General features: G+C 38.0%; 1 protein-coding gene across 1 annotated transcript in view; it reads right to left on the bottom strand.

Moving 5' to 3' along the window:
* Nucleotides 1–18,696, bottom strand: part of LOC117293890 (guanylate cyclase soluble subunit beta-1-like) — a 61,820-nt gene that overhangs the window by 31,999 nt on the left and 11,125 nt on the right. The window contains exon 3 of the mRNA XM_033776366.1: nt 2,254–2,354. Within this exon, the coding sequence (XP_033632257.1) occupies nt 2,254–2,354 (101 nt within the window). The remainder of the gene's footprint in view (nt 1–2,253; nt 2,355–18,696) is intronic.

Raw genomic sequence — 18,696 nt, 5'->3', positions numbered from 1 at the left:
GAGCAACAACTTGAGAAAATAGGTTACCAGCGAAAAAATCACACAGTTACCTTAACTTCGACTTGTGGCCGGTCATTTCTTGCTTTGTTAGTAAAACAAAATTGCTAAGCGGAATGATACATAGGGTTTTAAATGGTACAGTATTGTGTACAGCCACTTTAAAAGCCAAGGCTCAACCACTGTGAGCCTAAATGGTCCAGCAAACAAAATAAACCCACTTAAAACGTCCAACCTACATCCTTCTAAAGAATTTTTTTTATAAGACAGTGACCATGGCCTTATTCTCTTAACCAAAGAGCAACAACTTGCAAAAATAGGTTACCAGCGAGAAAACCTTACAGTTACCTCTACTTCGACTGGTGGCCGGTCATTTCTTGCTTAGTAAAATAAAATTGCTAAGCAGATTGTCTGCGTAGCAGCTTTATGAAAAAAACAAAACAATTTTATGGCAATGCTTGCTGTAGAAATCTGTGCTTACGATTTATAGAACTGTGTGTTTTACCGGACGTCGTAAGCACAGCATCAAACAGTTTAAAGCAGATGCATTAAATTAGACCCATCCAATGTCATAAACCTACTGAGAGGGGCACCAGTTGCAATAATGTAAACTTAATGGACTTATGACTGCCAACCAGTTTCTGTTTAGCAAGCGTTTTGTGCTTAGCAAATTGTTATGCTTACGTCCAGGCTTTAAGAAATTTTGCCCATGCTTGAGGCGGTGAGGGAAAATATAGAGCAAGATCATGCAAGGAAAATACATCATGTTTGAAAAAGGGTTTGTATTTAAATAGTGATCTAAAAGTTATTTGTGATGCAAATCAACAAACGGGTTGACATTTACCGCGATTCCCATTGGATGGGTTGTGAATTAAGAAACCTGCATACTCAGAATATTGTTGTGATCGTTGTTTGTTTAAAGCCAGTGGCACTATTGGTAATTACTCAGAGTATGTATAAGCATGAAACCTTACTTGGTAAGAAGTAATGGGAAGCTGTTGATAGTATAACAAATTAGGAGAAACGGCTCTCTCTGAGGTAGCGTAGTTTTCGAGAAACAAGTAATTTTCCAAGATTTTGATTTCGAGACCCTCAAAATTAGATTTTGAGGTCTCGAAATCAAGCACACAACTTAGTGTGACATGACTTCTTTTTTCTTTCAATATTATCTCGCAACTTTGACGACCAATTGAGCTCAAATTTTTACAGGTTTGTTATTTTATGCATAATATGTTGAGATACACCAAGTGAGGAGACTGGTGTTTGACAATAACCATTAGTGTCCAGTGTCTTTAAGCGAGTTGTGCTCATCATACCTTTCAAATGCCAATGAAGCAACTGCGACAGTCAATTTTAATATCTCCTTCGTGCACCCCGAGGGACAGATAAACCATTTAAATGTAAAATCATCTGTTGAGAAAATACAGGAGATATCCAGTGTGTCCGGCGTGTTGCGTTCACACGGTGAGTAGCGCGGGGAGGGGGTTGGTCAGGGACTCGTGTTGAAGCATACACCAAATTTAGTGGTGCGCTCTAAAGCAAATTTATTAGTCCATAAACTGCAAGCAGCAAAATTATTTATGTTTAGATATGGCGTCATCATTGCTGAAACCTGTGCAATCTGGGGGAATCACAGTGCATTTTGCTCAGAGTGCTGGGCGAAATGTTAGTTCTGGGCAGCACCGCCCACAGAGGCTACAACACTTGCAGGGATTAGTAGCCTACGTACGACCTTTAAATTTTGATATTTAAATAATGTGCATGTATTTCGAAAGGAAAATGTGGATCAAATCTATTATTTTTGGGGTTTGGGGGGGGGGTAACCTCAAAAACACTATACTCTCTGCACGACCTTAAAGGGTCTATGTAATTTCTGTAGGACAACAAACCAATGTCAACAGATTTACACTAAACTTACACAGTTTGAAGATAATGATAGTAGAAAGCTCCCTGAAAATATTATGTGCTGAGGTGCTGTAGTTTTTTGGGAAATTAGTAAAACAATGTCATGAAAATAATTTTCGTCTCATGAGACGAAAATTATTTTAATCATTTACAAACGTATTTTCATTACATTGTTTTACTCATTTCTCAAAAAGTACAGCACCTCGGTAAGTAAAGTTTAATGTAAATCTATGGACATTTTGAAAAGGTACCCAAATCCTTTAACAAAAAGAAACTTAGTTGGTGTGTGTACAGCGCATGATGGTCTGCCAACCGCATGGTGATTCAAAATGGGCATTAAATATACATTACCTAGGACATTAACAGCAGCGGTCACCAAGTCATATGTCTTCATGTCATCGTATACCATACGAGTTAGGAAATGTCCATCTACCTCCACAGCTGCCTCTTTCCTGTAAGGTACGAAGTAGATATAAGAAAAGTTCGATTGAGACACACGCACTTGTAATCCATCAGATTCAAAGCTATGCCAGTAAAGTTAATGCAATATTTTGTTGATGTTATGGGGACCAGACTGTTTTTTTTCTACTCCACTGACATTTGTGTGATGACGTCATGTGATTGTGTAAGTCCGTGGATAAATCTTTAAACCTTTTCACATTTTGTTGTTAACTACTATGGGAGGTTTAGCTGCACGTTCCGCGTGAACGTGAACGTTCCGCGTGAAAGTGAATGTGAACGTGAACGTGAACGTCAGAAAATGTTGGCGTTACAATCTCACAATCTTAGCATACGGGAATTTACCATTTTTCACGTCAGGTACGTACGTGCCTGCATACGTCATACATGAGCATGCAATAAGCCCAAAGTGGTGACGTCAACCAGAAACCACACAACTTTTTGACGTAAACGTTCACGTATTTGCTCACGTAACGTGCAACCAAAGCTCGCTAATATCATTATTTTGATTCAACTTGTTGGTCAATGGATCAAAGTGGTAAATCTGGTGATCTAAAAAACATCACTGGATTGGGTCAAACATTACCTTTGCTCTGCGCCGGCGTATCGCAAGGTGAGAACGGACAAGAAAGCAGGGCAGAAGGTTGAACTATTTTTGACTGGCAGTTTTTCTAGTAGTGAATCATACATGTATTTTGGTAACAATGTTGACTTAGCAGTTCAATGGTAGTCTCTGCATTGATTAAGTGTTCAATCAAGGACCCATTCAATTCTGTACAATAATCTATTCAGCGCTCTCTTCAATGGCCTCAAAATAGTAGTCAGGCGTGTAAATACTGATCTTTTATAAACACAATGCGAGGATCATGATATCAACGCATCGTCGTAAATTTAGACTCTATTCAAGTCGTTTCTTAAGCACCGAATAATGAAGTGAAATGTCAAGGGCATTAAATTACTGCCGTGCTTCTGAACCTCACGGACTTAAATGTTTTCACTGTCAAGTGACGATTGTCTGCACTAGTAACTTAAAACTGACTGCCATGGAATCGTTATTATGTTATGTATTTATATTAATACAATTTTAAAATGGTGATGTTTGTTTGTAGATGCTGGGCACTTTTGAAAACAATATTTCACTGAGAGGTCTCCTTATGGTAAATTAATGACTGCATTTAAAAGGGGGGGGGGGTGCACGGGGCGCACTTGTCCCAGGTTTCCTATTTAAAATATGCAGTTTTTATACACAAAATACAAGAGTAACATTTTGTAATATAGTCAAGGAGATATCTTGAAAGGTGCAGGGTTTTGTTGTTTGTTTCTGACCCGATGTAACCCAACAAAATTGCTAAAAGGCAAATTGGAATTCAAACGAGTATAGGCCAGAATAAACCCCCGGTTTTAATCACTTGACCCTCTTTCCTAATAAAAGGTCAGTCCAATATCTCGTGGTGTGATTGTAAATGTAGATGAACTTTGTTTTGTACTCTACTCGACCCCCCCCCCTTCCCCCAAGAGCTCTAATTATAATTGCAGCAGTCTGGCGCTCTGTTTACACATTATTCCAGTAGTGCATCTTGGTTGAGCTGTTATGAATGCTAGTCCAGTCTATAGCACAGCGTCTGGTGATTGAGGTAGACTTGATTAGTCCGCATCTATGATGACGCTCTCCTTGGGTAATATCTTGGCATTGATTGAAAACCCCGGGAGTCTTATAGAGAGAAGGGGACGGGGACTTCTTCTTCCTCTTCTTCTTCGTCTTCTTCTTCCTGTGGTGCACATCTTCAGGTGTGTATGATGGATGGATGTGCTCATCGATAAAGAACTCACTGTGCAGTTGTGATGATGGGGGGAAACGCCGCGGCGTGACTCAGTGCGACGGGCTGTGAATACGCGTCATGTCATGGTTCGGGTAGCCCAGAGGCTACTGCGCTTTGCACACAAATCTCTAAAGAGCATGCCAACTGTCTCTTTCTCTGGTTTTGCAGACGAAAATCAAACAATCTTTACATGATCTATTGAGAACTAATGAAAATATCCCAGGATATGGCATTCTTCTGAAGACCACAAGAGCATACTGATCGAAATGTCGAGTCGTTATCCACCAGTTCTTTTCAGAACCGTCACTACTCAAAAAGAGATGTCCACATTGTGTGTTATACTACCACAGACCTCTCTCAGTGATAATGGAAAGGTGTTTCCCGTTATGTTGATGCAACTCTATAGATATCCATTGATTGTTGTTCATTATCTCCATGATTGTTTTTGCGGTATCTCCCTAATTGTTTTGCAAAATCTCCGAAATTGTTATGCCAAAATATCGCTGACTGCAAACTGCTAATGTTAGCAGCTCTGCTCCATAGTCACGGAAATGTTTTCACGAAGCAGGTTAGCAGACGCGGTAGCATAGGCTGATTTTAGTTGGTTTAGGTTTTATTTAGGGATTCCGTGTAAAGTACCATTCAATAAGCAACCACATTCTGATTATGTTCATTCTGTTCAGTTTTGCTGGTCATGGGTTTCTTGCGTTTGCACTTCATAAAACGGATGATTGCTTCCGAACGGACGACAATTCTTCCAGTTGGCTGGAGAGAGTTTCTTGCAAATTTGTCTTGAATTAGCATATTCCCCCTCCAGGGTGTACTTGATATGGCACCCTTGACTTCTAATTGCTGTTATATCTACAATGTTTGCAGACAATATAAACTAAGGATGCATCTAATAATAATTGCTCTAATATGACGCCACAAATATGCTAATGAATATGCATGATCCTTGGAATGTGCATCCAACAGCTAACATTGGTGGCCGCTAGTTTTTGTTTTACATGACTTTCCCGAAGACGATGTTTTGATGGTTGATTTCTTGCACACCCCCTTTAAAGACACTGGACACTATTGGTAATTGTCAAAGGCTTGTCATTTGGTGTATCTCAACATATATGCATAACAAATTTGAGCTCAATCGGTCGTCGAAATTGCGAGAATATTAACGAAAGAAAAAAACACCCTTGTCGCACCATGGTCACACGAAGTTGTGTGCTTTCAGATGCTTGATTTCGAGACCTCAAATTTTTTAAATACGAGGTCTCGAAATCAAATTCGTGGAAAGTTACATCTTTCTCAAAAACTACGTCACTTCAGAGGGAGCTGTTTCTCACAATGTTTTATACTATCAACCTCTCCCCATTACACGTAATCAAGAAAGGTTTTATGATAATAATTATTTTGAGTAATTACCAATAGTGTCCACTGCCTTTAAGGGTGCGTTGGTGACACAGCTTGTTAAGTAGGGAATCAGTTGACCTAACAAGATCTGTCCACTGTCTTGTACTTTCGGGAAGCTCTCGAGCATAGACATCTACATCCTTGTTATACAATTTACATACCAATTTGACCACTTGAAACATGAGTATTTATTGCCTACTCAGTAAGTTGCAATTCGATGTTTCGCCATTCCCCAACCGTATCATTCAATAACATAGCATTTCTGGCAAAGTCCCGTTTGCTCCTCTTATGAACGAAAACACCACAACAATAAATTAGTATGTTAATAACAGATAACAATTCCTGCAGCCATTTAAAAATGGTTCATATTAATTACACACCGCTGCATGCCTTTTGCTATACGAAGCTCTCCTATCGGCAATACATGTAGATGTATTGCTGAGGATACATTACACATCACAGAGACTGGGGGGGGGGGGGCAGGTATTTGTAGCTAAGACCATGCCAAGACTACCCGGGGGTTTGTAATAATTACCGGGTAAAAGCTAAGTATTACGCGGCGTAGCTCATGCTCTCTCGGTTGCCGTTTCTCTATTTCTCGCCTGCTCTGTCTCTCTCTCTCTCTCTCTCTAGCTTGGCGAGAGTAGCTTTGAGAATTCTCCACGGCATTATTACTGGACAAACCAGTTCGCTAACCCCCCTGAAGGCACAGCATTAAGAAAGACGACGGGCATTAAGAAAATTAATTTATATGTTTGGTGTCTCTGAGAATCGAGCAAAAACAAATCACGGATAGCGAAGACGATCATTTGGGTTTACTTTCTTGAGATGACCTGCGGTGTAGCGGTGCGATAGGCCATTATTGTTTTTCTCTCCTTGTAATATTTATTCATTGTAGTTATTTTGTAACCTTATATTTGCATGGACATTCAGTGCATTGGTTAATGGGTATTAAAAAACATCAGTCGTAGTGTGGAATAGTTTATTTGATTTTGTGATGGATGGATGGTGATTTGTCTGTAGCGATAAAAGGAAGAGACAGATATAGGCAGGCAAAGTGATCAGCGTTAGCCAAAGTATATATTGTTTCAAGAGGAATTATGCATAAGGAAGGAGAAAGCACAAAAAGATGTATGTAAACCCAAAACATTCATGAAACTCGGGATGTGATATTATAAGTCGTAGCCAAATGAGACGGTTCTAGGTAAATTCCCTAGTGTGTGGGAACACCAGTTTGTCTCAACGCTCTATAATAACAAAAAACGTATTCGCGAATCGATTTCTCTGCTTCAATGCAACCCCTTTATCCAAACCTTGCTTAATATTGAAAGCATTTCCCCATCAGCCCCTTAGACCATCTGAGACAAGCAAAGTAAAACTAAAAATACTTCCTCTTAAAGATGTAAATTTGTGTAAAGAAAGAAGCTCCCGTCGGATGACCATATATATACAAGTATCAATCTCAAATGGGTTTTGTGCCGACCCCGTAGAGTAGAAGTACTATGAGCTCTCTGCACCCCGCTGAGGATGAGTCCCTTGATGGGGAGGTGCCCCGAGGGGCGTGTAGCACTCACCGCTGGTATGCCACAGATCAGCACGTTCAGAAACCTCGCGGCTCTTTCCTAAGATTTACTTAACTTACACATTCATAAACAGCGGAAGATTTACCTTTTACGGCAAGATTCTGCGCTAGAGACACAAGTCAAAGAGTAGGGCGAACACACAAAAAATCGTAAGATAAGTGCACCTATACTTCAATAAAAATGTGAAAATTTGAAGTATTTTAATGCAACCTGAGAATTCTCTAAGTGGTGTTTTGTGTACGTTTGTTGAGCTGGAAAATTGACGGAGTAATAAGTCGTTTGTCACGTAATGTCAGAGAAACACCGAGGGGACAGAGATTTAATTTTACAAATATTATACAACAAGAAGCTGTCATCTTTAGAATACTTGTCATGAAATAGTGCAGAATATTGGAAACTTTCTTGCTGTCAATACTGTGATATCGCCACATCATAAGCTAATTTTAAGTAATGGTGGGCACAATTATAATGACACTATTAGGTTTGGGTAAATGTGTCCCAAACCCAACAATACACGATCCTGTATGCCCCATAGTCTACAAAAATGCTAAGTATCTGTCCTTACCATGTAGGTGATACGCCACCATCGACTCCATTTTTTTCATTGAGTCAACTTTTCGATTACTACCAATATGTAGTTGTTTAAGGCTGTTTAAGAGGAGAGTCGTAAACAGTTTTAGCTTCAAACAGTTTTTAATTTCGAATGTGAAGGTCAAAGTAGTACCAACTCCTCTTTGACGAAACGTGTTGTGGGATGTTGTTTTTTCAGAAAGAGAATAAACAAAGTTGTGTAAATGATTGGTATACACTCGGATTACACTTCCCCTTTAAATGCAGCTTCTGTTATTAGCAGTGTGATGCTATTTTGGCAACCGCCCAGGTATGCTGTCAATTTCGTTACTACGCGTGTAACAGTCTTAAGATGCGTGGTGGCATCTCAAGAAGTTGATGCATGGCACGTTGATACCTCTCAGCTGGTAGTCTCCCTGTCGAGAAGTGTGCTGACCTTTTCAAGTCAGGTGAAGGTTGGCGCGTCATCAAGGTCACGTGACAGCTGAAGATATAATATTTTATCTCTTTTTGCTTTATAAGCCATAGCTAAAATGCCTTCACACGTGCAGCTATTTGTATCAAATCGATACAGGGGATGGGAGACCTCGTTTTATAAGCAATTTTTTTTCATTGCCTTTTGTGAAGTTTCCGATACTGCAGAAATGTGGAAATTAAATAAGTGAGACTAGTATTTAAGGTCATGTGTGGTATGGGTAATTACTCCAAATGATTGTTTGCTTTAAGTCTAACTTGGTAACAACAATGGAGAGCTGTTGATAGTTTAACATTTTGTGAGAAACGGCTCCCTCTGAAGTGAAATAAGGGTAGTTTTTCTTTATTATTTGTTTGCAGCTTTGATGACCAACTGAGAATTTTTTTTCACAGATTTGTTATGTTATGTATATGTTGGGATACACCATGTGAGAAAAATGGTCTTTGACATTCACAAAAGGTGTTGAGTTCCTTAAAAAGACTGGACACTATTGGTAATTGTCAAAAATCAGTCTTCTCACTTGGTGTAACCCAACATGTTCGTAAAATAACAAACCTGTAAAAATTTTAGCTCAATTGGTCGTCGAAGTTGCGAGATTACATTGAAAGAAAAATCACACTTATCTCACGAAGTTGTGTGCTTTCAGATGCTTTATTTCGAGACCTCAAATTCTAAGTCTGAGGTCTCGAAATCAAATTCGTGGAAAATTACTCCTTTTAAAAAAACTACGTTACTTCAGAGGGAGCCGTTTCTCACAACGTTTTATACTAACAACAGCTCCCCATTACTCGTTACCAAGTAAGGTTTTATGCTAATAATTATTTTGAGAAATGATGTGTGTTTAGTAAGCTCTTTGGCCTTACGTCAGAATCCACGTATATCTTATGGGTGCATGCCCTTGAACTTCGAATAAGTGCAGTTATAACACCATTGTGATCTAAAATGTGTAACTGGTCTTATGCAAAGGATGCAGGTTATGAAGTGAGTGTTTAACTGTCTTCAATGTTTCACAAGGGCCGTTATTCATGTACTCCAGTATTCTAGTTTGACTAGCGGCATCACCATGGGTCTCTCTGTGATTGATTCATACACGATGAAGTCTGACCTCCTTCTTCGTGTATTATTAATACAAAGGTTTCCGGGTACCATATGAGTCCCTTTGATCTCTTCAGTGAACCGTTGGTAATCACACGAGCAAACTGAATACCAATCGTTGATATTGTGACACCTTATGAGGAATGATTGCTTGCGACGCATCGGTGAACGGATCACAGTGGCAATGCATTGGACTGCTATAACCAGTTCAACATACGCTCCAACATTATTTGTTCACTCTAAAAGCAACCAGGTCAGAAGTGATCTGGATTTCGGGCCTGACCCGTTTCCGGATTAACCTGACCCGGAAAAGTGTCGTGTTGACCCAGAAATGAGTTAGCCTGACTCACAAAAGAGGTAATGATGTGATTTTAGTCAGATTCTGCGTCAGTTTGCATCCCTGGCTTTTCAGAGCCAACACTCCATCAAAAGAGATATACTTATACATGGTTGTACCCGCAAGTGTACTATAACTTATAGTTTATTATGTTCCTTTACAACATGCAAAGCTTCAAACATCACTTACTGACATTAATGTTCGGAGTGACATTTCAACCTTTTTAAACTAATTTCAATCCCAACCATGTGGAAAGAATATCCATCGCTATTTAAAACATGTTTGAAATTAAAAACATAATGTATATCACATCTGACTGAATATTTTATCACATTTAAGCAGTTCTGGATGCTCCTGTATATTAAAGTAGGCCAGTCCTCACAGGATGACACCCCCATTCAAACTATTATTATTATTATATGACAAACTTGCTCTTTGTATGTTGTTTATTACCACGAAATAAGTTTGGATTCAAGAAACAGTGCATGAATGTATGGATTGAAATCAAATAAATAAACAAACAAACAAACAAAAAAACAAACAAACAAACAAACAAACAAACAAACAAACAAACAAACAAACAAACAAACAAACAAACAAACAAAAAAACAAAAAACAAACAAACATACAAACAAACAAACAAACAAACAAACAAACAAACAAACAAACAAACAAACAACAAACAAAAAAACAAACAAAAAAACAAAAAAACAAACAAACATACGAACAAACAAACAAACAAACAAACATACAAACAAACAAACAAACAAACAAACAAACAAACAAACAAACAAACACACAGACTTTGCAGTGTTGTAAACCGGGGATGAGTATAACTATACTCTTGCTCTTTTGACTTGCAGTTTTGAATTAGCTCACTATATACAAAGCACATTTTATGAAGCCATTGATCAATAAATATCAACAAGAAAAATACATTTGTTTTGCCTTGAAATTTAATCCCACTCTTCAACATTTTTCCAATAGACTTCAGAACATATTGATCCAAAACGTTCAGGCGTTAATAACTGGTTCTTTTTCAGAACCAACCTTTTCTCAAATAAGATATTCACATGGTGTTACCGCAAAACTGTCTTAGTTAAAGACAGTGGACACTATTGGTAATTGTCAAAGACTAGTTTTCACACTTGGTGTATCTCAACATCTGCATAAAATAACAAACCTGTGAAAATTTTAGCTCAATCGGTCGTCGAAGTTGCGAGATAATAATGAAAGAAAAAACACCCTTGTCACACGAAGTTGTGTTTTTTTTATGCTTGATTTCGAGACCTGAAGTTCTAAACTTGAGATCTCGAAATCAAACTCGTGGAAAATTACTTCTTTCTCGAAAACTAGGTCACTTCAGCAGAGGGAGCTGTTTCTCACAATGTTTTATACTATCAACCTCTCCCCATTACTCGTAATCAAGAAAGGTTTTATGATGATAGTTATTTTGAGTAATTACCAATAGTGTCTACTGCCTTTAACCAATGAACTTCCACATCTGATTGAGTTACAGAAGACCAAAACAGACAAATTCCTTCGTGGTGTCCAGTGTGTTATTTCCATCACTGACAAACGACACTGCTTTAAAACAAAAAAGGTTATTTTAAGAGATGTTCCAATGGTTTTGATTTATACATGGAATGTGCACGGTTGTAGCTCCAATTTATTCAAACCTATTTTCAGCACATGTCACGTTTATGCAAAAACACTGCATGCCATCAAATGAAAACACACCACACTCTAAATCATATAGTACCTCATTTTCTTCGCTGTCAAATAAGATCGAGTAGTGGATGTATAGAAGATACGAGTGCCACAAGTCATCCCCTATATTTAAAGGCACTAGACAATATTGGTAATTACTCACAATAAGTGTCATCTTGAGAACTTACTTGGTAACGAGCAATGGAGAGCTATTGATGGTATAAAACATTGTGAGAAACGGCTCTCTCTGAGGTAACGTAGTTTTTGAGAAAGAGGTAATTTCTCACTAAACTAATTTTCTTTCGTTATTCTTTTCCAACCTCGATGACCATTTACGTCAAAATGTTCACAGATTTGTTATTTTATGCATATGATGTTGGGATACACCAAGTGAGAATACTGGTCTTTAAGTGTTAGCATACTAAACTTACTTGGTAACAAGCAATGGAGAGCTGTATAAAACATTGTGAGAAACGGGTACGTCTGAAGTAACTTAGTTTTTGAGACAGGGGTAATTTCTCTCTCAAATAATTTTTCTTTCATTAATCTCTTGCAACTTCGGTTACCAATTGAGTCAACATTTTCACAGATTTTTTGTTTCATGGATGTTATGTTTGGATACACCAAGTGCGAACACTGGTCTTTTGCAATTACCAAAGGTGTCCAGTGCCTTTAAGCAAAAAGAGGAGAATGGTATGCCAAATAGCAATGAAAAAGAACCAGTCAATGTGAGCTCATTCCTGTCATGTGGAAATAGAACACAAAATGATAAAGAGTGCAATCATACACGTTCAATCTCCTTCCATTTCTCCAACCCTCTCAACTTCATCATGACGTGTGCACAAACGTCAATATCCACCCAAACAAAACTAGGTCCCCCATTGCTGGTAACGGAACGAAAGATGATCTCAGTCTGCACTACCATCTACCGTCGAGCTTTGACGTACATTAGAGCCGGGTTCCAGTTTGAAACACAAAAACATAAACAGAAACCCAGGAATTCGTTTCTTTTTACTTCTGACCTTAAACTATCTTATGATGACAGATTGAAATCCCGGTGTCATCAATTTTCATTGATGGGTCTGGCATGTGGCTGGCTTGGCTGGCTGCGTCCGGGATTTCTCACTGGGGCTTGCTTTTTTGATTAAGGGATATATTCTTGGACGGTGGGACCTGATGTCCGTGATTATGAAGGGATCGATTGAACAACTACACTGAGGAAATGAATACAAGGGTAACTTCGTTAAAGTCGTTTTATTTATTTAGGCTGGAATGGCGCGTGGTGACCTTGTACTTGATGTAATTAAATGCTCGGGAGAAAGTAATCAGGACTTTACAAGGGAAAATAATTTAGATTGAAAAAATCATAACTTACACAAGTGTAAATCTGTGGCCTTCTTTTTTGTGCGTGAAAAAGACAATGAAATTGACAACTACACAGTCAATGCCGGCTGTTATACGTAAACGTTAATGGGGTATTCAGGTTCAAATCACAATGTGTTCTAGCTGTGCCTTTCCCATTTACTTTTATTCCACCCGACTGCTTCTGTTTGCACAAATTTTCTTGTAAGTTTGTGTTGTGTTGTTGAATAGGAAAAAATCTGCTGCTATGGTCCAACGTGAAGCCAATAACAAATTCTGCATTTCTGTACGTGTGGATCAACATTGGAACAAGTTCAGTTCCTGTCTAATGTCAGTAGTGTGTTTAACTACCGAGAACTGTATTATTACGTATTTTTACGAGAACATTATCACGTTGTCTGTATAACAGATTAAACTCGAATTTAAACACCATCTGCTTTTACGTTAATGCTAATGACATTGACAATAACGTCTGTGTCACCTTTTACGTAAATGCCAATGACAGTGTCGGATGTGTCAACGCTAATAGATATGACAATAACGTCTGTGTCAACAGTTAAAACTGTGACAATATTACGTTTTGCCAACGCTTATTATTTGTTTGTAACGTGTAAGCTGTGTCAATTGTGTAAGCGCTAATGACAGTGACAACAACGAATGACAACGAATGAACAACAACTTCTTTGTCAGCGCTAATTATTATTAATTAGTGGACGCTCATGACACTGACGGTAACGTGTGTATAGATGCTAATGACTTTTAGTAACGTTTGTGTGTTAACGCTATTTACAGTGACAATAACGTGTGTGTGAATGCTTAGAACTGTGCCAGTAACGTCTGTATTAACGATATAGTAACAGTGACCTCAACGTCTATGTAAGCCATTTTAACAGTGACAATATTCCACACCAAGTTTTAGTTTCAAACTCAGTTAAAGGTCAATTGGACAAGATTTGCAAGTAGGTTTTTCAATCACACATTGATAAATTCAATCAAACAAAGCAGGGTTCATGGTTAGATAGATTTACATGTATCACCTCGATACTTGTCCAGACAACTTAGATATATTCAGCTTACTGACACAGACTAAATTATTGAGTATGTCTGTTATTCATCTTAGAGGAGCCTCTGTCTAGAAATGAATATGGTGTTGGGCCGTCAAGTATTTACATCTGAAATACCATCGCCATAAATAAGTCATCCATAGGAAATAAACACTCATCAATGGCTTCTTATCACACGGTATTTGTTTTTGTCTGCAGTCGGGAATTACCATAGCTTACGGTGGCGGTTTATTTTGGGTAATTAGTCGCATTGTGGCGCTTATCGAAACTGCGGGCTTTTGCTTGATGGGCTCTGGCGTTTGGATCCATCAGTTAAATGAAAATGTGTGATTTCAGTACAAGGTTTTAACGGTCAGGTAGAGCCTGCATAAGCTAAATGCCGACGTTTTGAGAGGGCTTGTGATTCAAGCTGGAGCATCCTGTCTCGTACCCTGACTGCTGAAATTAGTGTGTTTTGGGATTCTGATTTGTGACCCGACTGTTTTTTCTTTCTTGAGTAGTTTGATTGGACAATTGATTAGCACGGAGGAAGAACAAAGCCGTGGCAGAACAACAAATACGACCAGTAACATTTCGGTGTCTGAAATTGTTTTATATACTAGAGATATTAAATTTAATTTCATTCAATACAATTCCACTCAATTCAATTCAAGTCAATAATGAGAATTATCAGTACATACAAAATCCAAAGCGCATCAAATAAGTATCCACAATAATGTTAGAGCAAATAATAAACGATTAAAATAGGAATTAAATATGTGAAAGAGAGAAGCGAGAGCATGATGCTGTTAGGGTATAAACCGAGGCTTGTATAAATTAGCATATACAGACATACAAACAGCGAAGAAGAAACAAGGACAAGACAGACAAAATGAACAATGACATTACAAAATGCTGTAGATAAACAAATAACATTTCGTAAAAAAAAAAATAACTGTGGAAATTCCAACTTTCAAAATTAATTCAAACTCAAAATTTACACGCTTCAAGATATTCACAAAATTATTGATTTGTGACGTAATATTCTTTATCCCCGATGCAAATTTAACATATATTGTGACGTAATAGTGTTTTACATTTGAATAAATTTGTTGCTCAGCAAACGAACACGTTTTGAAACCTAACTGAACTTTGTCAGCTTGTATTCCAATGAGCAAACTTGTAATGAACTTGTAGAATCAATTAGAAATCTGAACTATCAAATATGAAATCAATTTAAGGACAAGGAGAGCCAGTGAAAGTTCTGTCTAGATTATTAAGCGTTCTACTTCTATGGTGCTGATGTTTTTGGATAGGCTAAGTGGGTTGGTGGGCAAAAGGCAGGAATGTGGATTAAATGTAAACATATAAACCATCCAAACATTGATACCATTCACTAAAACCATAGGTACGTGTGAATAGTAGGTATTTATTCATAATTATTTGGTAAGGGTAAAACACGTCTTTGTTTAATTTGAGTCTGAAAGCTTACTGATTATCTCATACTATAACTATTATAAGTGACAGATTTCTCTCTAAAATGAAATCGCATCCGGGAGAAACAAACGCAACACGTGATTGTTCTTACAACCAACGTTATTAACGTATATGCATTTTGTTGATGATGAAAACTTCAATGGTTTTCGCTTCTGACCCACGGAATGGCTTAAGCCCATTTTTCACAGGTTTGTTATTTCATGAATATAGTTGATCGCACAACACTGTATACGACTATTCTGTCAGCTCTAACAATGCTGCTTGAATACCTTTAAAGACACTAGACACAACTGGTAAATACTATAAAACAAATTAAAAGCATTATTTTTGAACGAGCAACGGAGAGCTGTTGATAGTATAAAACTTGGTGAGAAACTGCTCCCTCTGAAGTAACTTAGTTTTTTAGAGAAAGAGGCAATTTTTCATTAAAATATTTGAATCTAATAAAATACTTCGGTCCTGAAGCCTTTTAAGGCACATAAAGGCACTCCAATTTGTGCAGCAAGGGTTCTTTTTTTTGAGTCCAAATTGTATCCCATATGTTAGGATAAACCAAATGAGAATTTGGTGTTTGACAATTACAAAGGTGTTCAGTGCCTTTAAAGGGATGCTGCAGTGAATTCAAATAAAACAGTTCATTTTGCTGTAATTTATTTCTGATAATGTATTGAACATCAATAAAATGTGTTTTGTTTATTCCCGACATATCTGACTTGCGTTATTAGCGAATAAGTCATGCCCCCCCCCCTTTGTGGATTGTTACCGCCCCCTACCATCGACGTCACGTCGGGAATTCAAACATATCGTCGGCAAAAAGAGTCTGGTCCCTAACTACACACGCCTAGGTACCAGGCCACACAGTGCACACGTCTCTGTATGCACCCAGCCAGGGGGCCCGGCGGCTCGAGTTACCGACATGACGTCACGTTTAGGCAAATGAAGGCTCCATTTTAGGGGCGGGGTGGGTTCCCCTAAACTCTTGAAAACTATTTTTAAAATACTTACGCATTTATTACAAAATATATATATATATATTTCAGGTTTAAAAAGTCATGTTTAATCGTTTAAATGCAGCTACCCTTTAATGCTATGCAGTTCCTACCGCCTGCCAGGATGGTATCAACATCCTCGGGTCTACACTAAAATGTAACGCAGAGAAGTTATTCATGATTGCTATCAAATCAGAAATCGCAGGATCGGTTTCCCTTTGGCAGATGGAAGGGGGGATTGTTTCTCCTTTTTAATATTTACATTGGGTCATGCGCTGAAGAGGATATATAAAAATGTCACCTGATACTTATCGATTCAGTGCAATAGATGAACATTTTCGAGAAGAAAAAAAGAGATTGAGATTTATTTATTAGAACGCAAGGATTGTGTTCTCAATAATGTGGTAACGTATACTATTGAGGTTGTCAAAATACGAAGCTAATTGAATTTGTACGGAAGGTAAAGTGGTCTGTTGTTTACGAAAACAGTTTTGTTTTTACGTTGTGGGGGAAATTATCAGATTCTCGTGGAAGAAGTAAACAATATATCAGAGCGAAGGTAGACGTTGTTTGGATTTTTAACCACGAAGATGTTTTGTGGCTGTTGATTTAAAAAAAAAAAATCTATGGACACTCTGTTTTGTATCCGGGCGAATTGTTTCCAGCCATTGTGTTCTTTATTGCAGATTACTTCGCTCACCCATCCGTTGGAAGGATCTTCCGCCTGCGATTATTTGTTAATGAAAAAAAAAAAGCAGAGGAGGAAAACATCCGAACATTAGCGTACCATATGGCAATAATCTCAATGTTAGAATCTGCCTATATTTAGACACCACTGAGGTCAGTAGGTAGCATATCAAACTCTCAATACAGCCGATGATTGTCTTGATCTAAGACTCTTTTTCTCATCTTGGTAAATAATGAGCAAGGAAAGCTTAATCCCTCCAGAGTCTCCAGAGTTTTCAAGATTAACTCTCTCTCTCTCTCTCTGGACGGATGTGATCAAGATTAACTCTCTCTCTCTCTGGACGGATGTGATCATTACTGCACTGAATGCCATAACAGCTGACCCCTCCCATCGTATTACAGATTCATGTGTGGTCTTGACGTGGCTTTGGATGGTTCTATTGCCTTAATCTAGTGAAATTTGTAGCATGATGGTGCAAATGGTCAAAAGGAATTTATATCAGATAATAATTGAAGAGAGGAACATTTCTGTATATACTTATGATCGACTGCTAAGTAATATGTGTGCGTTTCTCTTGAACAAATAATACATTCAGATGGTATTTCACGACGAATTAATTATCAAACACAGAGAGACATTACAATATATATTGAACAATACCAGTCAGTCAGTCAATCAATATGTCAAATAATCAATCAACTAATCAATCAATTGAACTAAATCACTTTAAGTCAGTCTGTGTTTTTGTTTTGCTTTAACTGTGATTGTAGTCTGTCCGTCTACATGCTGTCTTCTCCAAACATGGGCTTTATCTGACAGCCTCGTACTCTCTTTTACTCTGATCTACAATAATTTGTTCCCCTCCAATTGCCAACAAGAAACTCAAGAAGGTGAAGGATGAAAAAGAGAAGAAGCTAGTCTAGATAACTAGAGACACGAAATTAAAGCTGAAACTTCTCACAAGATGGCCTTGAGGGCATTGGAACTTTTGCTCATCAAACTGTGCCAACATCACGCTTCAGAATTCTGTTCACGTTAAGGAAAGTATCTTCTGTAGTTGAACGCTCGGGAATTTATCCTCTTGATTTACCGCGGACTATTTTTCTTTTTCTTCCTTAGACTGAGTGCTCTGTGATTGAAGGCTTTAAGGCGATTCTTTTCTCAGACTTATTTACACAGGATCACGAAGGAATACAGACTTGATAACTTTCCAAATCCTACAAAAACCGCCGGGCAATATAATACAAGTTTGCTTGGATTTGTGGTTTGTTTGTGCTGTATATAGAGAGAATAAATTGAGAAGGGGTATGTGGACTTTGGCGGTTCGCGTATTTTTGAGATTACAGTCGAACTTGTCCAACGTCGATGAATATTGTATGAAACATTTGTACAATCTAAGGGAATGTGTACGTTTCTTTGAACACTCAGTGGGCAAAAATTAACAAATAAATAAACCCGTGAACAGAGATAAGTCATGTAACATTTTTAATCGACAAATTAACTAACTGTAATGTATCAGTATGATTTGAAACTTTTCATGGTGGAAATACGATATGGAAAGGGTTGCGGTAACATCATGTAATGACTATCTCTAAATGAGTTGAGGTGGTTCTGAAAAACCGTCGGTTTCAACTCGACGTTTCGACTAGCATGCTCTGGTCGTCTTCTGGAGAAGCTGGACTCTAAAGCTACATGCTGCTTTTAAGCACTTAAAAGTACTGTGGATGTGGAAATGGTTGTAATATTATATGCTTGTCCC

The sequence above is a fragment of the Asterias rubens genome, chromosome 8 (genome assembly GCF_902459465.1).
Source record: "Asterias rubens chromosome 8, eAstRub1.3, whole genome shotgun sequence".
In the NCBI taxonomy this organism is placed as follows: Eukaryota; Metazoa; Echinodermata; class Asteroidea; order Forcipulatida; family Asteriidae; genus Asterias; species Asterias rubens.
This window is presented reverse-complemented; position numbering and strand designations above follow the sequence as displayed.